The sequence below is a fragment of the Podarcis bocagei genome, assembly GCF_964188305.1.
Source record: "Podarcis bocagei genome assembly, chromosome: 9".
NCBI classification, from domain to species: domain Eukaryota; kingdom Metazoa; phylum Chordata; class Lepidosauria; order Squamata; family Lacertidae; genus Podarcis; species Podarcis bocagei.
Window position 1 is genome coordinate 77,136,818 of NC_138134.1, and position 26,522 is coordinate 77,163,339.

At 47.0% G+C, this 26,522-nt stretch overlaps 3 protein-coding genes across 3 annotated transcripts in view; all 3 read right to left on the reverse strand.

The window, feature by feature from the left end:
• Positions 1 to 6,964: 6,964 nt before the first annotated feature.
• LOC308594338 (N-acetyltransferase family 8 member 3-like) lies at positions 6,965 to 11,653 on the reverse strand. Its single transcript, XM_081207453.1, has 2 exons — positions 11,386 to 11,653; positions 6,965 to 7,719 (listed from the first exon to the last, which is right to left on the reverse strand). The coding sequence occupies exon 2, from the start codon at positions 7,693 to 7,695 to the stop codon at positions 7,024 to 7,026; it is 672 nt and encodes a 223-aa protein (XP_081063579.1). The 5' UTR covers positions 7,696 to 7,719; positions 11,386 to 11,653; the 3' UTR covers positions 6,965 to 7,023.
• A 4,279-nt stretch (positions 11,654 to 15,932) lies between these two features.
• Positions 15,933 to 19,653, reverse strand: LOC308594339 (putative N-acetyltransferase camello). The gene is made up of 2 exons (XM_081207454.1): positions 19,553 to 19,653; positions 15,933 to 17,558 (listed from the first exon to the last, which is right to left on the reverse strand). Exon 2 carries the CDS (start codon positions 17,502 to 17,504, stop codon positions 16,839 to 16,841), a length of 666 nt encoding a protein of 221 aa, XP_081063580.1. The 5' UTR covers positions 17,505 to 17,558; positions 19,553 to 19,653; the 3' UTR covers positions 15,933 to 16,838.
• Positions 19,654 to 21,371: 1,718 nt separating this feature from the next.
• CPXM1 (carboxypeptidase X, M14 family member 1) overlaps positions 21,372 to 26,522 on the reverse strand; it is a 37,351-nt gene continuing 32,200 nt past the window's right edge. The window contains exon 14 of the mRNA XM_081207047.1: positions 21,372 to 24,215. Within this exon, the coding sequence (XP_081063173.1) occupies positions 23,953 to 24,215 (263 nt within the window). The 3' untranslated portion in view covers positions 21,372 to 23,952. The remainder of the gene's footprint in view (positions 24,216 to 26,522) is intronic.

Genomic DNA, 26,522 nt, shown 5'->3' on the forward strand with positions numbered 1-26,522 from the left:
GGGAAATGTGTGTGCGTCTTATGGAGCGAATGCAGGCTGCGCAGCTATCCCAGAAGCCAGAACAGCAAGAGGGATTGCTGCTTTCACTGCGCAGCGATCCCTCTTGCTGTTCTGGCTTCTGAGATTCAGAATATTTCTTTTCTTGTTTTCCTCCTCCAAAAACTAGGTTCGTCTTGTGGTCTGGTGTGTCTTATAGAGCGAAAAATACGGCACATTTTTTTCTATGCATCCCACCGTTTTTGCGAGACGGTTTGCACAAATTGAAACGACACAAATGAACCGCAAAAAGCCAAGAACATATAAAAAAGACAGTCACGGAACCGAGAAAGACAGTCATGGAACCGAGAAATTGTACAAAACAAATGAAATACCGTGAAAGTCCCTGAAACGAGAAGTAATCGACTAGAAATATTATCTTATGAAAATAAACTAAATAATAAAAATCAAAAAGTTTAATGAAAAAATTATAAAAAACCTAAAATTGAACAAAGCCTTAATGGGATGCCGGCTACAAACCTTGTTTCACTGAACTATTCAGTTTCCTCAGAAGGAAATAGAAAAATCATAAACCTTAAGTGACCAAAATTAAAAAAGGGGGTAAAACTCCCAAAAATTCTGAAGTATTATAATCCTAGCTCAACCTAGGTGAAGCCAAGCGCAGTAATAAAGGATTAAGGACTCAAAGGTACAGTTTCTAATACTGAATTTACAAAAAAGGTTTGAAAACCTAAATGGCAAGTTTTTGACAAAGCCCAACTTAAAGGAAGCAAAGCACAGTAATAAGGAGTTGAGGACTCAGCTCTGAAAATTCTAGTGTTGTGCACAAATTCAAAGAAAGATAAGCTGTTTTAGATTTTAAACAAACTCAAGAACAGAGCTGAAACATTCCCATGGTCTAGATGTTACCACTGATGTTAAAGACTGATACTGGGTGTTTCCAATCACAGATTTATATACTATAGGGTGATTTATTTATTTTTTAAGGGACAAGCCGTCTTATTCAAACAATGGGCAAGATTGTTAGGGTTTGTAAAAATAGATGAATTAAAACAATGTAAAATACAGATCTCTTAAAAGTGCAGATAACCCCCCCCCCCATTAATAGCCCTTTGATTTTTTTTAAAAAAACAACCAGTTCCCCAAAGCTTGTTGGAACAAGAAAGTCTCCACCTGTCAGTGGAAGGACAATATGGAGGGAGCCAGTCTAGGTTCTCTAGGGAGGAAATTCTAAAGTTTGGGAGCCACCACCGAGAAGGCCCTCTCCTGCGTCCCCACCATTGCATTTGCTTAGGGGGGAGTGAAAGGGCGGAGCAAAAAGTGAGTGGTGCATAGACACGCCTGTTCACACAAGCACCCACCCTCTTGCCCCCCCCATCTTCCACCCAATCTCCAGGCTTGTGGGCATTGTGAGCCACACTGGAGGAAGTGGAGGCCCTGCGTGGCGTTAACTTGCCAGCGTGGGACCTGAAGTCTATTTTCCACACAGTAGCTCAAGCCTGGGGGGCCCCTGCACTGCCCCCCCCCCATTCAAGGAGGACCAGACATTATGGAGAAGGGTTTCCGTTCCAGAGCATGGCCAGGGAAGGACCCTTGTGCCTTAACATTGGCTTACCATCAGAGTGTCCCAGGTAAAATCCCTGGCAGCATCGCCAGCTAAAAATGATCTTGTAGCAGGCTGCATGAGGAACCCCCTTTTGGAAATGTGCCAACCCCAAAATGCCAGCTTTACGATGGGCTGCTGGCTGGGTCCTGCCTCACACCAGGCTGCCCCATCAAATTGTGCAGAGAGCCAGACAGGCGGTCTGCCTTTGGGTTTAACTCACTTGGTCCCCCCCCTCCTCTGTTCAAAATCTCCTTCCAAGAATCCTACACTGGAGCATCGCTGTCAACTTACAGATTTGAAAATAAGGGACCAGCAGCCTCGAAAATAAGGGACCAGCAGCCAAAATAAGGGATTTTCCAGGCACAGGTATGTTCAACTTCTGAGCCCCTCCGAGCCAAAGGCAGAAAGCCCAGCCAGCAGCCAAACGAAGCCTCAAGCGGTGGTTCCCACGGCGCAGCAACTCGGCAAAGGGGATGCAGCAAGGAAAACCACCGTCACCTCTCTGCTGGGAAGCGCTGAGCAAAGGCGAGTCCCCAGGCAACACAGCCGATTTGATTGGCACAAGGCATGCAAGCTCCACCCCCCAGCCGTTCTTAGACTCCTTATTGGGTGAGCAACGCAGCCAAGCAACACAGCTGGAACCTCCCTCCTCCCTGGCCGGCAGGGAGGGAGGGAGAGGAGCTGCTTCCTTTGAAACCCGGGAAATTTAAGGGACATCATCAATAAGGGGCAGCAGTGGGGGACAGTGCTGGGACAAGGGACTTTCCCGCCAAATAAGGGACGCTTGACAGCTGTGCACTGGAGGCCTCCAGAGACTCACAGGCAAGCAGGACTTTTTTCAGTTGTTTGGCCTGCTTTTTTCAGTTTTCTAAAAATCGATTTGAACAAAGAATAGAGGAGAAAAGCAGAAGGGAGGTGGGGAGTTTAGAGAGGGTTGGAACTTACCAGCCAGGTTAAAAATACTGTAACCATCAACACCCCACCTTAATTGAAACTTACACATTGGTGTAAAGCAGCGGTAGGCAACCTAAGGCCCGGGGGCAGGATGCGGCCCAATCGCCTTCTCAATCCGCACCGCAGACGGTCTAGGAATCAGTGTGTTTTTACATGAGTAGAATGTGCCCTTTTATTTAAAATGAATCTCTGGGTTATTTGTGGGGCATAGAAATTCGTTCATCCCCACCCCCCAAAATATAGTCTGGCCCACCACATAGTCTGAGGGACAGTGGACCAGCCCCCTGCTGAAAAAGGTTGCTGACCCCTGGTGTAAAGCGTCCAAGTTGGTATCCACATGAGATTGCATTTATAAGAAACATGTTCAAACGAGATTCCCGCATTGCGGGGGGTTGGACTAGATGACCCTTGGGGTCCCTTCCAACTCTACAAGCCCTTTATGTCTTAGGGCCCTCGTATCTACGGAACCGCCTCTCCTGGTCTGCCCCATAGAGGACCTTCAGGTCCATGAATAACCATAGTTTAGAGGTCCCGGGCCCTAAGGAAGTCAGACTATCCTCCACCAGGGCCAGGGCCTTCTCAGTGATGGCTCCAACCTGGTGGAATGCTCTGTCCCATGAGACTAGGGCCCTTCAAGATTTAACCTCCTTCCGTCGGGCCTGTAAGACAGATCTATTCCGCCTGGCCTTTAATTTGAATTCAGCCTGATCTTTTATTCCCCTTCCTTCCCTCCCCTTCCCCCTTTTATGAAGATTACCCGCTCTGGGATCCCACAGCTAATCCTCCCCTCATCTCCTCGCTGGCCCAAATAGGACTAATTTAGCCAGCTAGACCTGGTGATCATCTAATGTTTATTAGATGGATTCCCCCCCCCAATTGATTTTGAATTCTGAATTTATTGTTATTCACATTTTATACTGTATTTCATGCTGCTTTTGTTGCATCAATTAAGTGTTTAAAATTTGTTGTTAGTCGCCCTGAGCCCGGTTTTCTGAACCAGGAAGGGCGGGGTATAAGTAAAAAATTATTATTATTATTATTATTATTATTATTATTATTATTATTATTAGGTTAGGAAGGGCATTAAGGTCTTCTGACCATTGCACAGCCGGTGGGGTGTTTCTCCTTCCAGGCTTGAGGTCTCTTAGTTTGGTTGTGGAATTCATGACCTGTGATGAAGATGATAACTTTCATTTTGCTCTTCCTGCAGGCCTGCAGCTCAGGCTAATGGGTGGCTTAATTGGGAAGGGAAGAGGAGAAGGATCTCTGACGAGGTTTTAACTTAGCTGCTAGCTGAGAAGAGAATCCAGCTCTGCTTAAGCGAGGCCAATGCAGCTTCAATAATAATAATAATAATAATAATAATAATAATAATAATAATAATAATAATTATTTGTTATTTATACCCCGCCCATCGGGCTGAGTTTCCCCAGCCACTCTGGGCGGCTCCCAATCGAGTGTTAAATCAATACAGCATTAAATATTAAAAACTTTCCTAAACAGGGCTGCCTTAAGATGTCTTCTGAATGTCAGGTAGTTGTTTATCTCTTTGACATCTGATGGGAGGGTGTTCCACAGGGCGGGCACTACTACTGAGAAGGCCCTCTGTCTGGTTCCCTGTAGCCTCACTTCTCACAATGAGGGAACCGCCAGAAGGCCCTCAGAGCTGGACCTCAGTGTCCGGGCAGAACGATGGGGGTGGAGGCACTCCTTCAGGTATACAGTACCAAGCGCCGGCCTTGACTCTGAAAAGAGCAAACTGAGCAACTGGGAGTTAATACTTTATTAGCAAAAACGGGATCTGCGCAGGAGTGTCAGCCCTAATGAGCACAGCAACTCATCTCCGGCAGCTCCTGACCCCATGAAGCAGTTGCTGAGACTGAAGGTCCTGACTTCCCCACAGCTGCCTAAGTTTCTTCCTCTCCAGGGTATTTCCCAAGCAATCGGAGACTGTGACTGCACATTGCCCACTTCTCAACCCTTTTCATACCTCTCCTAGGAGACCAGTGGGGAGGGGAGCTGGTCTCAGAAGGAGGGGGAGACACCTGTGGCTCTGCCCCATCTCTGCCTCTTGGCCTCCCTCCTCCCCATGCCTGCTTCAGCTTCTGCCACTGAGTCTGGTCTTCTCTCTGCCACAGACTCTCCCCGCTCACAGAGCCCGGTTGCTTCCTCAGCTTCCGACACCACCTCTTCCCCCCATCTTCTCCCTCTGACCACTTATGGTCTTCCCATTGCCAATCCCTGGGCTCTGAGCCCTCTTCCCTTGGGGGTCCCCCAGCTGGTTCCTCCCACTATTCCTCTGCGTCCAACTGGTCCACGAAATACGTCAGTTTGAGTCTCATATCTACATGGTGCCTAGGGAACAACTTGCACCTTAATATCAGCAAGACAAAGGAGATGGTGTTGGACTTTCGGAGGAAGAGAGGAGAACTAGCCCCACTGTACATCAGGGAGGGCTGTGTGGAGAGTCTCTTCCTTTAAATTCCTAGGAGTTTATCTCAGTGAAGACCTTACTTGGGAAATCAGTACAACTCAGGTGGTTAAGAAAGCCCAACAGAGACTCCATCTCCTCAGAGCATTGCGGAAGAACAATGTCAATCAACATTTGATGACCTCCTTCTACTGGTCCACAATAGAAAGTGTCCTTTCATACTGCATCACGGTGTGGTACGCTGGTTTGACATCATCTGATAGGAAGTGCCTACAGAGGGTGGTGAATACAGCACAAGATATGGGCTGTCCTGTGAATCCGCTGGATGAAATAACGGAAGAACGTTGCCTCAGGAGAGTGAGGAAAATTCTCAGGGATGATTCACACCCTGGCCGGCACTTTCTTGATCTCCTGCCCTCGGGCAGAAGATAAAGAAGCATGAGTAGTCGCACCAACAGGGTAAAGAACAGCTTCTATCCGTGGGCTGTTAGGCTGCTGAACGAAAAGATAACAGGTCAACTGACTTTCGGGTTTGGGGTGTGTGTGTGTGTATGTGTCAGTAAACGAGGGGAATTAAGACTAAGAGAGCTGAGTGGGGGAGGGCTGCTCGTGTAATCTCACTGTATACAAGTTGTAGAAGTGACAATAAAGTATTTCATTTCATTTCCCCAGTCATCAGTTCTCGGCATATCCAGTTTGCACATTCATTCATTTATTGTGAAAATCCTCTTGAAAATTCACTAACGTTCTGCTGCGAACCTCTCCCTAATATACACATTTTTGGCAAAGCAAAATTGGAGGCATTTCTGTATGGTTTTCTTCAGTGCTATTATTTTTGAAAAAGAGGTGCCAGAACTCCCCATAAACTCTTGTAATGGAAATGACACCCACCTGAGAGGTGCCAGAAATGAGTTCCGGTGAGTTTCAGCTGAGAAAAATCCCTGGTTATTTTCGCTAACAGTTGCTATTATGTGCATCTCTGGCAAATCAGTGCACGTTAGGTAGGCTCACTTATAAGGCTCATCGGATCAACTTTCTTTCTCCCTCCTCCCTAGTTGGCACCTGTCTGCAAACAGGCCACAATCTCTTCCACAATCTCTTGATCCTGATCAAACTTGCAGGTGACACCAAACTGGGAGGGGTGGCTGACACCCCAGAGGACAGGATCACACTTCAAAACGACCTTGACAGATTAGAGAACTGGGCCAAAACAAACAAGATGAACTTTAACAGGGAGAAATGTAAAGTATTGCACTTGGGCAAAAAAAATGAGAGGCACAAATACAAGATGGGGGACACCTGGCTTGAGAGCAGTACATGTGAAAAGGATCTAGGAGTCTTGGTTGACCACAAACTTGACATGAGCCAACAGTGTGACGCGGCAGCTAAAAAAGCCAATGCAATTCTGGGCTGCATCAATAGGAGTATAGCATCTAGATCAAGGGAAGTAATAGTGCCACTGTATTCTGCTCTGGTCAGACCTCACCTGGAGTACTGTGTCCAGTTCTGGGCACCACAGTTCAAGAAGGACACTGACAAACTGGAACGTGTCCAGAGGAGGGCAACCAAAATGGTCAAAGGCCTGGAAACGATGCCTTATGAGGAACGGCTAAGGGAGCTGGGCATGTTTAGCCTGGAGAAGAGGAGGTTAAGGGGTGATATGATAGCCATGTTCAAATATATAAAAGGATGCCACATAGAGGAGGGAGAAAGGTTGTTTTCTGCTGCTCCAGAGAAGCGGACACGGAGCAATGGATCCAAACTACAAGAAAGAAGATTCCACCTAAACATTAGGAAGAACTTCCTGACAGTAAGAGCTGTTCGACAGTGGAATTTGCTGCCAAGGAGTGTGGTGGAGTCTCCTACTTTGGAGGTCTTTAAGCAGAGGCTTGACATCCATATGTCAGGAGTGCTCTGATGGTGTTTCCTGCTTGGCAGGGGGTTGGACTCGATGGCCCTTGTGGTCTCTTCCAACTCTATGATTCTATGATTCTTCCTCCGTGAGGCAAGGCAGCTCCCCTCTGGGTTGCTGGTGTCAGTGAGATCCTCCAATTTCGTAGCGGTAGATGTAGATGTAGAACCTCAGCAGCTTACAGAGGACGGTGGGGCATATCTCTTTGACTTTGCGGAAGCCCATACCCTCGTACGTCCGATGGGCCGCCACCTGCGCCATGGAGGTGCCCAGGACCACCTCCTTGTACCCGTGCTCCTGGGCGAAGAGGAGGACCGTCCTGGTGAGAGCCTTGCCGAGTCCGTGGCCCCGGTGCGCCTTTGCCACAGACATGCGCTTCAGCTCCAGTGCCCTGCCACGCAGAGACGGGTCTTCTGGGTGGGTGGCGGCGACGATGCCCGCCACTTCGCCGCCAGCCTCTGCCACCCAGAAGCTGCAGTCTTTGGGCACCAGGTAGGTCTGGCGGATGTCCTTCATGTCCGTGGCAAGAGCCTCGTGCACATAGTCCGCCCAGAGGCGCTTCGTGAAAATCCAGCCCACGGCCAACAGGACAGCCACGGCGCCGAGGGAAAGGAGAAGGGAAGAGGTGCCCAGATAGGTTGCGAGGAGCACGCCCAGGAGCAACAGGTGGCTCTGCGGGCAAGAAAGAACATGCCGGAAACCTGCAGGAGCATGTTCGTTGATCCCCCGGGAGAATATCGTGCAGGCGGCTTCGTAGTCCCGATCTTCATACCTGCGAATGTGGTACTCGCCCATCTTGAATTTGCCTTCCTCGTCTCCCTGGAAAACAGAACAAACGGCTTGTCGGATTTCCTGGGGTAGGACTAATTGCTCGTTTCAAGCGGCTAGGGGAAGCCTCTAAATTGGCAGTCCCTCTTGGGGGCAGTGGGGCTACTGTAATTCGCTCTTGGCGGGGCTGCCCTTGAAGCTGCCCCAGAAACTCCAGCGGGTACAGAATGCTGCAGCGAGGCTCCTCATGGGGTCTCTGCCATGGGAGCATATTCACCCAGTGCTTTTCCAGCTGCACTGGCTCCCGGTGGATTACATGGTCAGGTTTAAGGTGCTGGTTTTGACCTTTAAAGCCCTTCACGGCCTTGGACCCTCATACCTACAGGATTGCCTCTCCCAGTATGTCCCAAGGAGGACCTTATGGTCCATAAATAGCAACACCCTAGAGGTCCCAGGCCCTAAGGAAATCAGATTAGCCTGAACCAGAGGCAGGGCCTTTTCAACACTGGCCCCGGCCTGGTGGAACGCTCTGTCTCATGAGACCAGGGCTCTGCAGGATCTGATTTCTTTCTGCAGGGCCTGTAAGACAGAGTTGTTCCACCTGGCTTTTGGATTGGAATCAACTTGATCCCCTTCCCCTCTTTCCTTTCTCCTTCTGTGACGGAACTCCTATTTGGGGACTTCCCTGGCTTTTTTCTGGCCCACGTAGGACCAGTCTGGATAGTTGGCCTTGGTGAAGATTTGACGTTTTCATCCCCAAAATTTGTTTGATTTGAGTTTCTACTGAAATGAGTCTGCATTTTAATGTTGTACTAAATCTTGTTTTAAGTTGTATTTTAATCAATTGTTTCTATACCTGGTGTTAGCCACCCTGAGCCTGGTCTTGGCTGGGAAGGGCGGGGTATAAATAAAAATTATTATTATTATTATTATTATTATTATTATTATTATTATTATTATTATTATTATTACCACCTAGGGGGGCAGAAAGAGACAAGGGGGACGTCGGAGGCATAAATTACTTTTTCCAATCGTATTTTATTAAGTTTCAACATTTTTAGCACAAACGGTCATAACATAATTTCGGCTTTTATTTTTGTCGACTTCCCATGCCTTTCCCCAGAGCTGTTGTTCCTCCCCTTTTGCTGCACCCTATTTTCGATCTACCGAATCATAACCACAATTTTATAATTACTTCTGTTGCTCATAGCTCAAATCCTGCTCACAAGTTCATTGTACTATTATAATTCTTCAAAATAGTCTGAAAAAGCAATCAATTCTTCCATAAAACACTCATCATTAGATTCTCTTAATTTTGCTGTAAATTTTGCCAGTTCTACATATCTTATTTATCCATTTTAGTTGGAACTTCTTTGTTCCATTTCTGCACGTATAAATTCCTAGCTGCTATTCTTACATACATAAATAACTTCAACATTTTTATTTTGATGGGGGTGAGATTTCTGCCTCTATAACCCCTAACAGAAATGCTTTGGGCCGTTTTGATAAACTCATTTTAAACATCTTTTTTATCTTGTCATGTATCATGGAGGCATAAATGACTATCAGACTTTGAAAAGCTGGCATCCCTGGATCAAGTTCATCAGTTTTGTTGAACTAATTAAACTAATGAGCTTCAATTGCATTTTGAACAAAGGAAGGGTTGCCATATTTCAAAGAGTGAAAAAATCTGGACACAAGAGTTGTTGAGCTATTTATTTATTTTTGCCCAAAGTTTAAATGAACTTCAAAAAATTGGCAGCAAATACGACACTGCAGACATGGGTTGCCATACATCCAGATTTCCCCGGACATTTAACTGATTTCTGCCCAGACACTGCTTCTGACTGCAGTATTCCATGTATGTACGGGAAATTCTGGATGTATCACAACCCTAAGACAGGTGGAATTAGCTGTGACAGCTTTGAACTTTATTGGGTTATTCTCTTAGTGGGCTGTGCAAGCTACTATTCAGAATAATGCTTTTGACAGGGTCGGGTGGGAGGCCACTGGGAGTGGGTTTTAGTATTCCCAAATACATTGAGAAGCACGGCTCTAAAGCCAGATATCTAAAAACAGCACACTCCTCCATCATCACCCGAAACAGACAGATGCCAACAGGACAGTCTATTCCTGGAGTGGGTAGACCTTTGGGGGCTTGGGACCACCAAGACCCATGGCAAACTCTTGAGCGGGGGGCAGGTTCATGTCAAAGTAGCCCAAGTGGTGAGCAAAACTGGGTAGGGTAATAACTCCAGTTCTTAAAGTTGCTTTGCAAAAGACCTTCCAATCACTTCCAGTATTTTCAATCCCTTGAAAAAAAAGGACACACAGATTTTGGGTGGTGTCACAAAACTCATTTTTTACGGATACATTTTGGTGAGGGGGAGACCGCTAAAAAGCTTTTGGTGGGGTAGCAGTAAGACCCCCCCTCCCTAAAAGCAAACTATTAATTTTAAAATAGATGATGATGATGATGATTTGAAATGGAAACAAACTGGAGGTGCTTTGAGAGCGGTCAGCAAGAAACCTTTTGACGCAGCCCAGAAGGAGACCCAGAGGAGCAGTTGGTTAAATATTAAACTTTATTTATTGGCAGGGGGAGTACCCAAAGGAATCTGTTGGTGGTATGCAAGACAAGAAACTAAGATGGGTAGGGAGGACACCCTTCCCCCCCTCCCTTCATCCCCATCAAGAACAGATTACTCTTGCATTCCACTGCAGCTACAAGACTTTGCCCCCTACACCCCCCTCCCCCATTTGCCAGGATTAGGCTGGGCGGCTCTGAGCCATCTTGTGGTTGGTTTATTGCTGGGTCATTTGCAATTCCAGAGGCTTTATCCCTTTTGTGCAGTGGAGGCCAGGCTGTGCTGCAGCCAAGTTTCTCTCGCTTGGGATGCCGCAGGCATGAAGCAAGGGACCCTAAGCATGCAAAGCGCGTCTCTGGTCACTGTATTGCATTTATATCTCGCCTTTTTAATAGGAGACTCGGGATTTGAACCTGAGGCCGCCTCAGGGTTTCCTACTCCTCCAACGGGCATCTGCTTGGCCACCTAGGACGCTGGCTTCAGTGGGATTACTGGCCCATAGCTGTCAACTTTCAGATTTGAAAATAAGGGATCAGGAGCCTTGAAAATAGAGGGACGCGGGTGGCGCTGTGGGTTAAATCAGAGCCTAGGACTTGCCGATCAGAAGGTCGGCGTTAATCCCCAGGACGGGATGAGCTCCCGTTGCTCAGTCCTTGCTCCTGCCAATCTAGCAGTTCAAAAGCACCTCAAAGTGCATGTAGATAAATAGGTACCACTCTGGCGGGAAGGTAAACGGCGTTTCCGTGCACTGCTCTGGTTCGCCAGAAGCGGCTTAGTCATGCTGGCCACATGACCCAGAAGCTGTACGCCGGGTCCTTCGGCCAGTAAAGCAAGATGAGTGCTGCAACCCCAGAGTCGGTCACGACTGGACCTAATGGTCAGGGGTCCCTTTACCTTTACCCTCGAAAATAAGGGATCAGCAGCCTCACCTGTCCCAGGGACAGTCTACGGGATATCTAACAATCCGGGATAGCAGGGGGAAACGGCGCTGGAATAAGGGAATTTCCCACAAAAAAGTGAAGGTTGACAGCTATGTGCTAGCCTGTTCCAGCAGGCTTTACTTATGTGGAACACTCTCAGTCCTGATACCTCCAGTGCACACCTCTCTCTCTCTTTCTTTCTCTCTTACCTGCTGCCAGGTGTGTGAGCAGTCCTGATCGCAGGACCTCCAATCCGTCTTCTCCCTTCTCCCTTAACCTGCCTGCAGCTTGGTTTTGCAAGCTGGGCAGCTGCCAGTGAGCGATTCTCCTCCTCCTCTTCCTGCTCCTCCGGGAGCAGCCAACCAGAAAGCAGGCTGCACGCAAGCCCAAGGCAGAGATCCAGCCTGCTCCTCCCTCCAGGCAAGCTGGGATCCTTCCCCATACATCAGCCCCTGCAGGGTGCTCTGATGCCAGATCCCACCCACTGCACGCATCACAGCCTCCCTGCCTCCATTGCAATCAGTGAGAAGGGCAGCTGAGCAGCAAAGCTGAAGTTCCTCCCTTGAAGCTTTTAAGGAGGAAAAAGCCCATCTGGGTGCCTTCGTTTGCTCAAAGCTCACAGAGGTCTGCACTGGTGGTCTATCTGCTTGCTACCTGGCCAAGCTCAAGGTGTTACAACTGTTGCAGGAATTTATGTACAGGTTGGGGGGGGTTGCCCCTCCAGCAGATATCATGCACATGCAGCCCACTACCAAAATCAGCACACTTTTGTGACTCTTGTGATTTGTCCCCACAAAACACTTCTTCACAGTTTATTCCTGTCTATTCAAAGGGCCTTTGCTGCATGATACCAAATGTAAGAATTCACTGATCAATGTATCTATGTACTGGCTCACTGGGAAAACTTCAGAAATTCATATAGACATGTGAGCGCAGCTCCTCAGCAGCCCCTCTGCCTGAGTGATAATCCCTGGCATCCTGATACCTGAGTGCCAGACAGGTAGCCATTCCAGAAATAACAAACCCAGATGAAGACAAAAGGGTGTGATTAATTTGGCTGGGAAACAGGGAAATGTAAATCTCTCTTTTGTTACACTTGATGGGTGTTTGGTGGAGGGAGAAGGGAACCATGGGGCAGGGTCCAGGATGCTCAGATTCTGGCCACCAGACCTCCCCTTTCATGATGTAACTGTGATGTATTAGTGTAGTAGTTTGGGGGGTGTAACATGGGGATTAGCAGCTAATAAAAGTTTGGGGGCTCTTTTGTTGGGGGCTTCCATCTTACTACACTACACACTTGATCTTAGCCAAAAGGCCGAGAAGCGATTGTTCCACCTTGTGGCAGGTGGGAGTCCTGTCGTGACAGTATTCAATAAAGACCAAGCCTACTGGCTGCTGTTTTGCTCTGGTATTCCTGGCTGGTGTCCTTGTTTTTTGTGCAAGGGAGTTCTCAGATTTCTCCGTTAACACTATTAGCCTATAATGTCTGGTTTCAATAGATTTTTCAAATCCTTAACTCAGTCTTCTAGGTAAGCTCATGAAGATACCAACAAAAGGTAAGTTTGGTGTTATTCACAATGGCTAAGCAAATCAGTCTCTTAAGCTTAAGCCAAGAAAGAGTATTCTCTATAAGATTGAATATCAATATACGTTATCAAGACTTTGAGATTAGACCACTGAAGAAGCCCAGAAAACTATATTGGGAGTGTGCTACCTGCAAGCCCCAGTTAAAGGGCTCCATTGGGGCAAACAGCTTGGACTGCCAGGGCGAAACAGGTGCAAAACGCCGTCAACTTCATTGTCTACAACTTTATTAACATCTATCTACAGCTCCACTAGCATCTCTTGGTATTGTGAATAACACTGAACTTACCTTTTGTTGGTATCTTTATGAACTTATCTAAAAGGCTGAGTTAAGCATTTGAAAAATCTATTGAAACCAGACATTGTAAGTTCATTTTAGGCTGGGAAGCTCGCAGGTCTTTATGGCTTTGTTTAATGTTTTGTATTTTTCTCAGAAGGTTGATAATGTATAATTATTATTCTGTGTATATTAATCGCCAACGTGTTGCGTGAGTCGCACTACTTCTATCAGCAGCACAGGTTGGATTTTTCTAGCAAGGTGTTACTATTAACATATAAGGAAGGCCCTTAACAACTTGGGACCAGTTTGCCTGCGAGGTCTGAAACCCAGTTGACCACTTGAATGGCAAAACTGGCCCTATTATAAGAACCCGTTTGTAAATGAACGTTATGGACGACATTTGACAATGGATACAGAACCCTTCTGCCATCGATTTGAAAATTTGATTGCCCCACACTTGTTTGCAATTTTTATTGTTCTGTTTGTTTTACTTTTATGTACCTAAAACTTTACGTGAAAACATAATAATAGTAATAATGAACCTGGTCATTTAGTGTGGCAGCACCTACACTTTGGAACGCCCTGCCTATTGATATCATGCAGGAGTCATCACTGTTCTTTTTGGCGCCTGCAGAAGTCATTCCCACCCAGAAGTCTGAATGAGTTTTGATTTGTTTTAGTCTATTTTATTGTGGCTTTTGCTTTTTTACTTACTTTTACAGCTGAATTTTTAAAAAATGTTTTTATTATCTTTTTTTGTAAACCTCTTTTGATATTTCCCCCTACAATCAAAGTGGTATATAAATTTTACAAAATAAACAAATTAATGAAAGTAACTCGACTCCTATGAGGCTGTATCATGTAACTCAAAGGCTCTCAGGTGGAGAGAATGTGCACACCCTAAACCCTGGGGCAGGCAGTGGGAAACCCTTCTGGAAGATGCAGTCTTTCTGATTACTAACGATAGATGTGCAAAAACCAACACTCTCAAGAAGCCAGCTATGGCTCCTCAATATTTTTTCAGGAGCAAGAGTGTGGTATCAGGCCATGCCCCTTCACTTTTCGGTGCCTGCGTCAAACGTTTTCGTTCCGGCATGCCAACCCAGGTGCTTAGAAAGTTGGTAGGAGTTTTAATCTGTTTTTAGTCTTATTATTTTAACTTTTTGAAAGTCTAACTGTTAATTCTGTTGGTGCGAAATGTAAGTGTATAGAAAGGAGAATTCCTGGATGGCAAGAACAAGGTTTGGTGCAAGTATCCATTGGTGAGAGAAGCCCAGCAGATTTAGAATCACAAAACATACAGCAAAGTGTGGAAATATAGGCTCTTAGATCTTTAAAATACAGGTGGCGACCATTTTACTTGTGTCCGATTGATGCACAACACACACCTCTTTCACTCTCTCTTACACCCACACATACATACAGCCTTCCCCTTGCCCCAAAACACACTTTTGATGGGAAGGCGCTTGGCTCAGTGGTGGAACACCTGCATTTCATGCAAAAGGTTCCAGGATCAATTCCCAGTGTCATTTCTAGGTAGGGCTAAGCAAGGCTCCTTTCTGAAATCATGAAGAACCCCTGCCAGTCAGTGTAGACTATATTGAGATAAAGGGACCACATAGTAGAAGGAACAAGCTTGTTTTCTCCTGCTCTGGAGGGTAAGACGCGGACCAACGGCTTCAAGAAACAAAGAGATTCCGACTAAACATCAGGAAGAACATTCTGACAGCAAGAGCTGCTTGACAGTAGAATGGACTCCCTCTCCTTCCTTGGAGGTTTTTAAGCAGAGGTTGGCTGGCCATCTGCAGGGGATTCTTTAGTTGAGATTCTTGCACTGCAGGGGGTTGGTCTAGATGACCCTCGGGGTCCCTTCCAACTCTACAGTTCTTGTTTCTTGCCCTTTTTCTAGAGCAACCACAAGGCTAACGGAAGTGTCTTGCTTTTTCGAGAATTCAATGCACTCTACACGGGGCTACCTTTGAAGGCGACTACAACTAATCCAGAATGTGGCAGCTAGACTGGCGACTGGGAGCACCCGCAGGAACCATATAACACCAGTCCTTAAAAAACTACATTGGCTCCCAGTGTGTTTCCGAGCACCTTTAAAGCCCTAAATGGCTTTGGCCATGTATACCTAAAAGAGCATCTCCACCCTAATCGTCCAGCCTGGACACTGAGATCCAGCTCCAAGGGCCTTCTGGTGGTTCCCTCTTTGCAAGAGATGAGGTTACAGGGAACCAGGCAAAGGGCTTTTTCGTTAGTTGCACCTGCCCTGTGGAAACCCTCTCTGCAGATGTGAAACAGATAAACAGCTATGTGATTTGTAGAAGACATCTGGAGGCAGCCCCGTTCAAGGAAGTTTTTAGTGCATAATGTTGTACAGTGCTACCTTGGTTCTCAAATGCCTTGGTACTCAAACAACTTGGAACCCAAACACTGCAAACCCAGAAGTGTTCCCATTTGCAAACTTTTTTCAGAAGCCGAATGTGCTCCGTTTTGAGTGTTACACTTCCGATCTGAGTGCCACACTTCCATTTTGTGTGTTACAGTAACCCTGACCCTAGTGTTTTTGCTATTTATTTTGCATTTTTGTTTTTGCCTGGAACCCGGTTTTTGTTTTGTGTGGAACCCAGTTCAGCTACTGATTGTGTGACTGTAGTACATTATTTATTGTTTTCATTTTATGAATCAGTGGTCTTGTTAGACTGGTTTTGGAACAGACTTCTGGGACGGATTGAGTTTGAGAACCAAGGTACCACTGTATTGTGCTTTTACTGTTTTTTGTTAGAAGCCACCCAGAGTGGCTGGGGCAACCTAGTCAGATGGCCAGCATATAAATGATAAATTAATGCTATTATTGTTTTGGCAGAAAAACTTGCGAGAACATTCCCCTGTACAAATGTATTGGAGAGATTTATTCTTGGCCCTTGGTTTATAGAAACAGTAGTCATAATTTTGCGACCATAATGAGGGGAACGCAAAGAAGGAAAAGCATTATCTCCTCAGGTAGGATCACATCTCAAAGGACACACCAGAGACACAGATCTCTGCCAAAGACAACTGCTGGAGTTATTAAGTGAGTTCAAATGAATGTAGTTAAGAGGTTATGTTCCATCTGAAAACAGCAGCATTTGGGTTGCATTGAAGAGCACGAAGAATGAATTTCCTGCACATTTAATCGGACGCAGAGCTCAATGTGCTGCATGCCCTGAGGAAACAAACAAATCTTTGCATCAAGGTGATGTGATGGAAGGGCCTCTGAGGCCTGAGCCCATCCCAGAAGGCAAAAAAGAAAAGAACAAAGGCCCTTGTGACAGCAGCAATAGTCTCTCCTGGCACTTGGGCTGGTAGCTTGCCACTTGGGCCAGCACCAGTCCTCTCAAGGAACAAGGCAAAGAGCGGCTTCCGTGCAAGTTCAGAAGTGCTGAGATGAGGCCACCAGAGAAGCCCACTTTCTCCGGCAATGAAAACTCAGTCCTGTAAAGCCACACATCCCTTCCAAACCGGGACTCCCATTTTCTCACAAACACCTTGGAAGCAAAAAGGAAAGGATCCTTCTGGAAATATTACTAGTTACGGTTTCCTTCATTACTAGAATTCCTTAAAACTTGGCTGTCAAGTGCCCTCTGCAGCAAACTGGAAAAGTCCGAAAGGAGACACCCCTTTGCTCAGCACCAGAACAAACCACTTCCAATTCTCTTGGCACCATGTAATCAACAGCACCAAATGCCCAAGGGACAAATGGGATGAAAGACCAGACCCAAGCAGACACCACCGACCACTCCCCGGTTTCCCTCCTCAGTCCACGGAGGGGATATCATAGCGATACTTGGAAACGGTGCAGTTAGCCAACCTGCCGTAGATGGTGGGCAGGACGTAGTGGTGATACATGCGGAAGCCGACGCCCTCGTACATGGCGCGGGCCTCATGCTGCACCATGAGGGTGTTCAGCACCACAGACTGGTAGCCATGCTCTCGGGCAAAGGAGATCACTGTCCTGCAGAGGGCCTTGGCAATGCCAAGGCCGCGATAGTCCTTCCGAACCGACATGCGCTTCAACATGAGCTCTCCCAGGTGTTCCTCAGAGGGCCTGGCACCCACAATGGCCACCACACGCTCATCTGCCTCGGCCACCCAGAAACAGGAGCCCTTGTCTCCCAGGTAAGCAGCCTTGATGTCCAGCAGGTCCTCCTGCAAGCAGTGGTCGATGTACATGGACCAGATGTAGCCTAGGAGTTGCCGGCCGACGGCCAGCAGCAGGGTGACGGCCAGGATGGGCAGCAGGAGCGATTTGGAGCTGGTCAGCAGCAAGCAGAAGGTGCAGGCCAGGAGCAGGATTAGCCAGGGCTGCTTCAGCATGTGCACGCACAGGGTGGGCACATATTCGCTCATCCCTGTGGCAAACAAGTCGCGCGCCGTCTCGTAGTCCTCGGGACGGTACTCGCGGATTTGGTAACGCGCCATGGTGCACCGGCCAGAGATGGGCACCACTGGAGGAGGCAGGCTAGTGGGAGAACACTAGAATCAACAAACAGAAAGGAAAGGTTGTTACCACACAAACACACATATGAGAGAGAGATATGTGAGTGTTGGACAAGGACCTGGAAGAGAACAGCACTGGAATCCCCACTTGGCCACAAAGCTCATTGGGTGACCCTGGGAGCTGGTTGTTGCCTCTCAGCCTAACCTACCAAACAGTCAACAATCAGTCAACAATTTATTTGTATGCCTCCTTTCCAAAGTTCAAGCCTTGCTCAAGGCTGCTTACAATATAAAATGTTAGTAAAGGTAAAGGGACCCCTGACCATTAAGGTGCAGTCATGGCCGACTCTGGGGTTGCGGCGCTCATCTCGCCTTATTGGCCGAGGGAGCCGGCGTACAGCTTCCGGGTCATGTGGCAGCATGACTAAGCCGCTTCTGGCGAACCAGAGCAGCGCACGGAAATGCCGTTTACCTTCCCGCTGGAGCGGTACCTATTTATCTACTTGCACTTTAACGTGCTTTTGAACTACTAGGTTGGCAGGAGCAGGGACCGAGCAACGGGAGCTCACCCTGTCGTGGGGATTCAAACCGCCAACCTTCTGATCAGCAAGTACTAGGCTCTATGGTTTAACCCACAGCGCCACCGGCATCCCTAATATAAAGCATCTAGATCAGGAGTTGTCAACCTGGTCCCTACCACACACTTAAGGATTCTAGGTGGGCTGAAGGGGGTTCTACGGCCCAAGCTGAATCCTCCTTCCATTGAGCGCTGGTGGGCGGTAAGGAAATTTTACCATCAAGTAAGATGCATTAGTGGCTGGTAGGTATAAAAAGGTTGACTACCCCTGATCTAGATAGATGAATGGTCTTAATTAAGAAGTACCTCAAGCAAGTGCCAGCATTAGGGTGTGGTCCTACTGCTGGTTTTTTGTTTTGTTTTGTTGGCACAATCATCATTAGGTTATCCATGTTAATCCTGCAGTTCCCATTTGGAATAGCAACAAATCACATGAAGCTTACAGGTGAAAGATGTGCTGATGGACACCAGCTTGGGATAGCTTTAGAAGAGGACTGGACAAACTGAGGGAGCACATAACCCTAACACTTTTTGCATTTTTTACTTTAGTCAGCTTGCTTTTAATTAATTCGCATACCGCCCTTTACCCTTACCTCTCAGGGCAGTTCGCAACATAAAAACCCATTTTTTAAAAACACACACACCACAAAACACCTAACAAGAGCAAGAACAAAAAACCCCCAATAATCCCCACTTCCCCTCCCACAAACACATTTAAAAGCAGAGCTGCCTTTGTTTTTTTTGTGCTGTCCATTTTTTAAAATAAAAAACCTGGTTTTAATATACGCATGCGTTGGCTTGCTTAAAATACTGCAAGTCATGCACAAGGCGTGGCTAATAACTATAATGCAATAACAAACAAACAAATAAAATAATAATAATTATAATATAATATAACATAACATAACACGATTTTGGTTTTAAACGCAGTGTAAGGTAGTCTCTGTGGGAATATATTGTATTTAATTATGGGGTATCAGAGTTTTTAGGGGGCTAACCACGCTGGGATAGCTGGCTTGTTGGTTTTTGAATGCCCGATGTAGATTTTTTTCAGTTTCGTTGTTCTGTATGGGACAATGACAATAAAGATTATCGTATCGTATAATAATAATAATAATAATAATAATAATAATAATAATAATAATAATGGCAGCAGCCAGGAAGGCTGTGCTATGTTTCCACTTTTGGAGTCGACGAAACTCCTCTGGGAATGGGAAGAGGGGGCAGCGCTGCTGTTGCTGCTGCTCTCAGGCCCTGCCTTTTGGGGGGGCTCCCCATTATTTTGGGGGTCCACCTGGCCGGCCACTGCATGGGCAGCGCTGGCTTCGCTGCCTGAGGGGCTCCCTCCGCCCTGACCCTCCAGGCGGCCTCCCTCGCCCACCCCAGAGGGCGACGGGCCTCCCCCCACCCCACCCCCGTCGCCATGGCAACCCTCGCGGCCCCGCCGCCTCACCTTCTCCGCCGGCAGCGACGCCCCACGCCACCCTGCGCCTGGCGATGACGTCGCTTCCAGAGACGAGCCTCCCCGCACCACGTGACCTTAGGGGGCGGGGAAAAAAATACACGACCACAGAACGGCGCAGGGAGACGGAGGCTTATAAAGGAGGGGAAGGGGAGGAGCCTCGTCTCTCCGCGCGGTGGGCGGGCTCTCCCGACTCCGCCGCCAATCAGCGCGCGGGGGGTGTATGGAAAGGAAGGGCTCGGCTCTCTCTATGGTGGGAACCATAGAGTTTACGAGACCTGCTGTATTATATATCTTTTATATATGAAGTGCGCATATCTATATAGATATGAACCATAAATATATCTGGAAGTTTACACACAAAACACAAATATATGTATATTGTGTGTTTATGAATATCTATATCTATATATGTATATATATGAAATATATTGTTGTTGTTGTTGTTTAGTCGTGGACCAGAGCATTATATATATATATATATATATATATATATATATATATATATATATATATATATATATATATATATATATGAATGAAATATATACATGCAGATATAGATTTGTCTGAAATATATATATGTAATATGTATATGTGTGTGTATATATGTGATATAGATAACTTTGAAATATATAGATGCAGATACATAGTTTGTGTGTGTGTATAAATATATAAACACACACATACATACACACAATATATATGTGTGTGTGTGTGTGTGTGTGTGTGTATAAAATACAGGATGGAAAGCAAGCTGAACATACAGCACATATCTGTGTTTGTGTGTGTGTGTGAATGAAGTGTGTTTGTGCGCACACAAAATCTATTTACGTGCCTTGGCAGGTAAGCCATGACTCCAGAGTAGACCTATAGAACCTAGTGGACTCTGAGCTGCAGCCATTCTTCTCGACATTCATCTGCTCCAAGAAGGAGGAAGGTTTTACTCAGGTGTTGATTTAGCAGGGCATATAGTGGGATGAAGAGCTCCCTCTTTCCCCTCCCTCCCCACTCACCCGTCACCCTTAAAACCTTTCTTGTGAGGCCAAAACACCATCTTCTTCAAGCCCTACCTTAAGGGCAGCCCTGGACACCCTTACCTGAACTTGGCCGCTTTACATCTGAGTAGACCAGGGCAGGAGGAGACTGCATGGCCATGGTATAAACTATTATTTGCATCGCTGCTCTTTGAAATATCCGGTCATTTCTGTAGTCCGCTCTCTCCCCATTCAAAGTGCTCTTAGAAGTCCTTGTTGTTGTTTGTTGTTTTCTAAATGTATTTTTTTTAAAGATTTTCTTGGTTTACAAAAGTACTGTATGTGCAATGTCTCTCTCTCATTTTCCCCCCTCCAAGTAACATTTTTTACAGGTTAGTTTCATTTGTTGAGACATTAGGAAGTTTTTATGTCCGTTACTTAAGTTGCTTTTATTCTGCTTTTAAAAAGAAAAAGGGGGGGGGGGAGCCAAATGTTGAGAAGACCAACTGCGGAAAAAAATGACAGCTTGGAGAAAGGATTGCAGTTTGGAGAAGACTTAAGCAGCAGGAATCCCCAGAGGCTCTTTCTTGTGTCAGGCATCACATTTCCCCCAGTTTTGCTTGTTGTAAGGATCCCTAGCCTGAGTCTCTTGCATGTGTGAATATCCCCCATCCTTGGTTTGTGTGTGCATTGGGGTTATTCTTGTATTCACTTATGCAGAGAAAAGATCCTGCACTGCGTGTCTCAGGCCTGATCAATCAACTTTGGCAGACGCAGCAAGGCTGTTGTTTAAAGAGAAAGGAAGCAGAGAAGCAACTCCACACGAGGCAGGCTTTGGAAGGTTAAATAGCAAAAGGTTTATTTGGTAAAGCTCTGTCGGAATGCCACTTGACTCGCAAGGGCATGTCAATGCCAGCATTTTCGTTTTAAACAGTTCTCTCAAAGTGAGGCTCCACTTTCCCAAATGCCCCTGCGAGGCAAGGACAACCACCCACCCACACACCAGCCTGGGGAAACCAAGGCTATGGACCTCAGCATGTTCTGGTCAGGGCCTGCCCGTCAGAGCTAGCTTCACATGCCATTGGTTTGCCTGGGTGTTGAGGAAATACCCATCCATCTGCAGCCCTTGTATGCAAGAAAATGATTCGGGTGATAGAGAAAATTCTCAGGGAGAAATATCCATTGTTCAAGGCACAACCTGCCCACATCCCTCACTTCCCTAACTTTGCCTATGGGGGCCGCCATTTTCAAGGGTTGCCCAACTGAGTCGCTGAGCAGAGATGAGTCGGAAGGCTCGGTGGTCTCTGTTTCGAAACATAGAATGATAGAATTGTAGAGTTGGAAGGGACCATTAGAGTCATCTAGTCCAACCCCCTGAAATGCAGGAATCTTGCCCAACATGAGTCTCGAACCCATGACCTGAGATTAAGGGTCTCATGCTCTACCAACTGGGCTTTGAAGACACTCGAACTCGGGATGCAAGGGAGAAACATGGTAAGAGGAAAGCATGCTTGGCAAATCCACACCGTGATCAACTCCCGCCCGGAAACCTACATCCCCACTGTGGAAGGATGTGTGGATCCAGAATTGGCCTCCACAGTCACTTACAGACTCATTGTTAAAACCGTGTTTATGGAAGACAAGAAGAAGAAGAAGAGTTTGGATTTGATATCCCGCTTTATCACTACCCTAGGGAGTCTCAAAGCGGCTAACAATCTCCTTTTCCCTTCCTCCCCCACAACAAACACTCTGTGAGGTGAGTGAGGCTGAGAGACTTCAGAGAAGTGTGACTAGCCCAAGGTCACCCAGCAGCTGCATGTGGAAGAGCGGGGAATCGAACCCAGTTCACCAGATTACAAGTCCACCGCTCTTACCCACTACACCACACTGGCTCTCTTACTCGGCTACGAGTGATCGCCTAAGAAGAAGAAGAAATTTTGGGGCTGGCGGTTCTTCAGTCTTGATTACCTATGTCAGCTTTCCCCAACTTAGTGCCCTCCAGACTCCAGCTCCCATCTTCTTCCCAAAGTTCAGGGATGGTGGGAGTTGCAACCCAAAACATCTGGAAGGCAACAAGGTTGAGGAAGGCTGTACTTGAAGGGAGGCCAGCACTGTTTGTGTGAATCTGGTCCTTAGAATGAAGACAACGCCCTCAGCAGCAAGGCACCCACTGAACTCAGAAGCTAGGAGCCCAGATAACAACATTTATTTATTGTGGCGCTGGGCTGTCAAGAAACCATTTTGTTAGCACCAGTGTGGTGAACCTTTGGCCCTCCAGACATTGATGAACCACAACTCCCATCAGCCCCAGGAAGCAGAGCCAGTGACCAGGGATGATGGGAGTTGTAGTGCAGTAACATGAGGAGGTTCCCCATTCCTGAGTTCAGGGATGTTCTTGACGGATTTTATCATTTTATTAAAGGGTGTCCTTGTGGGGTTTTCTCTTGCTTGCCGTTTTTGGATCCCTTGACTAGCTTGTCAGTCCTTGAGAGTGTTCCTGCCCTTTTAAGAGTTCTATGGAAGGAAGTTTTCTTTCCTGGGATAGGTGTGGCTTTACCCAGAAGAATGCTGCAGTCATGGAAGAAGCCACAGCTAATGGCCTGGCTTCCTCCATGTCCATCATAAAGGAACAGCAGCTCTCTAAAGTTCTGGCCCTATTGATGGGATTTATCCCCACCCCTATGTTCAGCTTTCCTTCAGCTGACACCAACTCCTGACAAATCACGGAAAATCCACATGCAGGTTAGTCCTTCGGTAACTCAATTCATACACTAAATATTGGCTGATAATCAAGAGGAAGGAAAAACGGACTTGCTTGCCTCTGGGCAGATGGCATTGCTTTGAACCGGGATTTCATGTGACTTCAGGACTCAGCCAGAACCATTTTTTTTCAGTGTCCGGGTTTGATCCTGGGACATGTGAAGGAATGAGGAATGAGTGTTTCTTTGTGCATGAGCAGAGTGCTGAATGGTTACAACCAGCCTCTGCACATCTCAGCTTAAAGGGAACGGCTTCCGGGAGAGGCATGCACAGGTGCGCTTAAACCAAAAGAGGTTGCTTTAGAAATTCAGCACCATTTCTGACATGTTCATAATAAGTAGAACTTAAAAATATACAGATCTTGATGAGTGCCAAGATGGCAAACATTGTGCCGAAACAATGATGACGATGATAATATTGTCACAATTGCTTGAGGGGCTGGGAACAAATTCTGGAGCTGATTTATATCTAATTTCCCCAAAGGCCAGAAATCACAAGATAGTTTGAAGGCCAACGGCACGGAGGTCTGTGTCTAGAAACTCAAAACCTTCAGGCTTAAGAAAGAATCCACTAAGATCAGAAGAAGGCGGCAATGGGAGTCTGAGAAGCAGCTTTCCGTCCAGGAAGAGGTTGGAGACAGTCAAAGGGTCCCCTTCACTGAGCCCGTTTCTGGGACCGCAGTTTGTGCAGCCGCAGCTGGCGAAGGCGCAAGGCAAGATCCTTGGGGACCTTGCCCCCTTTGGCCAGGATCTCTCTCAGCCGTTGCTTGGGTGTCTTTGTCAGGCGGAATTCACACAGGGTGGGGTTGTCCTCGTAAGAGACGCGGCAGCTCCGGGTGACGGAATGGTAGCCCTCGGCAGCAGCAGTGACCTCGTACTCACCAGGGTTTAGCAGGCGCCAGTAGTCCCCGTCAAAAGCTGATGGGGTGAGAAGAAAAGGGGAGTTAAGGGAAGCATCAAGCTTCAGGCGGATAAGGCGGTGGTTCCCAATTTTTTTTGACAACCCCCACTCCATTCCAGAAGAAGAAGAAGAAGAAGAAGAAGAAGAAGAAGAAGAAGAAGAAGAGGAGTAGTTTGGATTTGATATCCCGCTTTATCACTACCCGAAGGAGTCTCAAAGCAGCTAACATTCTCCTTTCCCTTCCTCCCCCACAACAAACACTCTGTGAGGTGAGTGGGGCTGAGAGACTTCTTTGAGTGTGACTGGCCCAAGGTCACCCAGCAGCTGCATGTGGAGGAGCGGAGACGCGAACCCAGTTCACCAGATTACGAGACTACCGCTCTTAACCACTACACCACACTGGCTCTCATCCCCAGTGCCCCTATGGGATGTAGCACTACTGAAGCAGTCAAATACAACAGTTCCTGCTTGCCCAGAGTGGACACACAGGGGAATGTTGCCCCAGCCATTAGGACTTCCTGTCACACCTGGTCTGGAGCATCCTCCCTCTGTGTGTGACCGCATAGATTGGCGTGACCCTGGCAGGCCCTATAAAAGGGCCAGTCATGCAGCCATCTTCCTCTTGACTCTCTTGATCCCATCTCTTCTTGATGCCTTTTGCTGTCTGCTGGCTCTCAGCCAGGAGCACGCAGAGGATGAACCCATGCTTTTCTCTGTAACTGTAACTACAAGCTAAAGCCTGCCTTCAGGACCATACTGTGAACTGAATGTAAATAAACCTTATCATTACTCTTAAAAGAAGACTGTTGTGTCATTATTGTTTTTAAGATTGAACTAAAGGGGACGTGGGTGGCGCTGTGGGTTAAACCACAGAGCCTAGGACTTGCCGATCGGAAGGTCGGTGGTTCGAATCCCCGCAATGGGGTGAGCTCCCGTTGCTCGGTCCCTGCTCCCGCCAACCTAGCAGTTCGAAAGCACGCTAGTGCAGGTAGATAAATAGGTACCGCTCTGGCGGGAAGGTAAACGGCGTTTCCGTGCGCTGCTCTGGTTCGCCAGAAGTGGCTTAGTCATGCTGGCCACATGACCCGGAAGCTGTACACCAGCTGCCTCGGCCAGTAAAGCGAGATGAGCGCCGCAACCCCAGAGTCGGCCACGACTGGACCTAATAGTCAGGGGTCCCCTTACCTTTAAAGGGGATTGACCAGAAACAAGCCAATCTGGACAAACCAAACTGGATTGCTTAACTCAAATGATTCTCATGAATCCATCAACTAGCTTCCAGCAATGTGCAAGGGCATCTGCCCTGCTACAAGCTCTCTACTGTGAGTGAGGAAGGATAGTATTTAATCAATATATCTTCTCCTACTATCCTCAACATTTCCTCACTGGCCCAGGCATGACCAAAGTCCATTTCAGGGGCCTAATCTGGTCGGTTTTATCTTGCCCCTGTGGCATTTTATTTCCTGTAGTAAAATCATAAAAAAGCCCTCAACAACTTCAATCCTAAAAAAAAGCTCAACAAAAAATGCTTTGGTTGGCCCTCGCGGCCCTTCACTTCATCAAATCTGGCCCTCTTTGAAAAAAGTTTGGACACCACCGCATGAGAAGCATTATCCAGAATAGCAGTTTGCACGACCCACTAAAGAAGATAATAGCACAATAAAATTCAAAAGAGTAACAATTAATTGCACATTTCTGCAAAAGCCATTTAATACTATTTCATTTGACTGCTTGGAACACCCTAAGGGAGTCCACCTCTCGAACCTTGATATGCAGCTAGAGCTGGAAGAAACATAGGAAGCCAACTCATCATTGAATTTTAGAGCTGGAAGAGACCCCAAGGGTCATCTAGCTGAACCCCCTGAACCAGACCTTTGCTCCATTCAGCTCAGTACAGTCTGCACTGACTGGCAGCAGCTCTCCAAGGTTTCAGGCCAAGGACATTTCCTGCCCTAGTTGGAGATGCTGTTGAGGATTGAACCTTCGGAATGCCAAGTAGGTGCTCTACCACAGCTACAGCCCTTCACCAAGGAATCCATCAGTTTCGGTCCTCTCATTTTCTCATCCCTCCCCCTGCCCCCCATTTTAGATTCTGTTCTCCACATTTCTGCAGCGATTTGCAAATTTTTTAAATCGTGGAAATTCTTGCGCATTTCAATGCAAATTTCTCCCAATAAGAGCATTTGAGAGCCAGTGTGGTGTAGCGGTTAAGAGCGGTAGTCTCGTAATCTGGGGAACCGCGTTCAATTCCTCCACATGCAGCTGCTGGGTGACCTTGGGCCAGTCACACTTCTCTGAAGTCTCTCAGCCCCACTCACCTCACA

Bases quoted from the DNA above. Each gene is read 5' to 3' on its own strand.
- LOC308594338 (XM_081207453.1), bottom strand. From the start codon at position 7,695: ATGGGCGAGTACCACATTCGCAGGTATGAAGATCGGGACTACGAAGCC.
- LOC308594339 (XM_081207454.1), bottom strand. From the start codon at position 17,504: ATGGCGCGTTACCAAATCCGCGAGTACCGTCCCGAGGACTACGAGACG.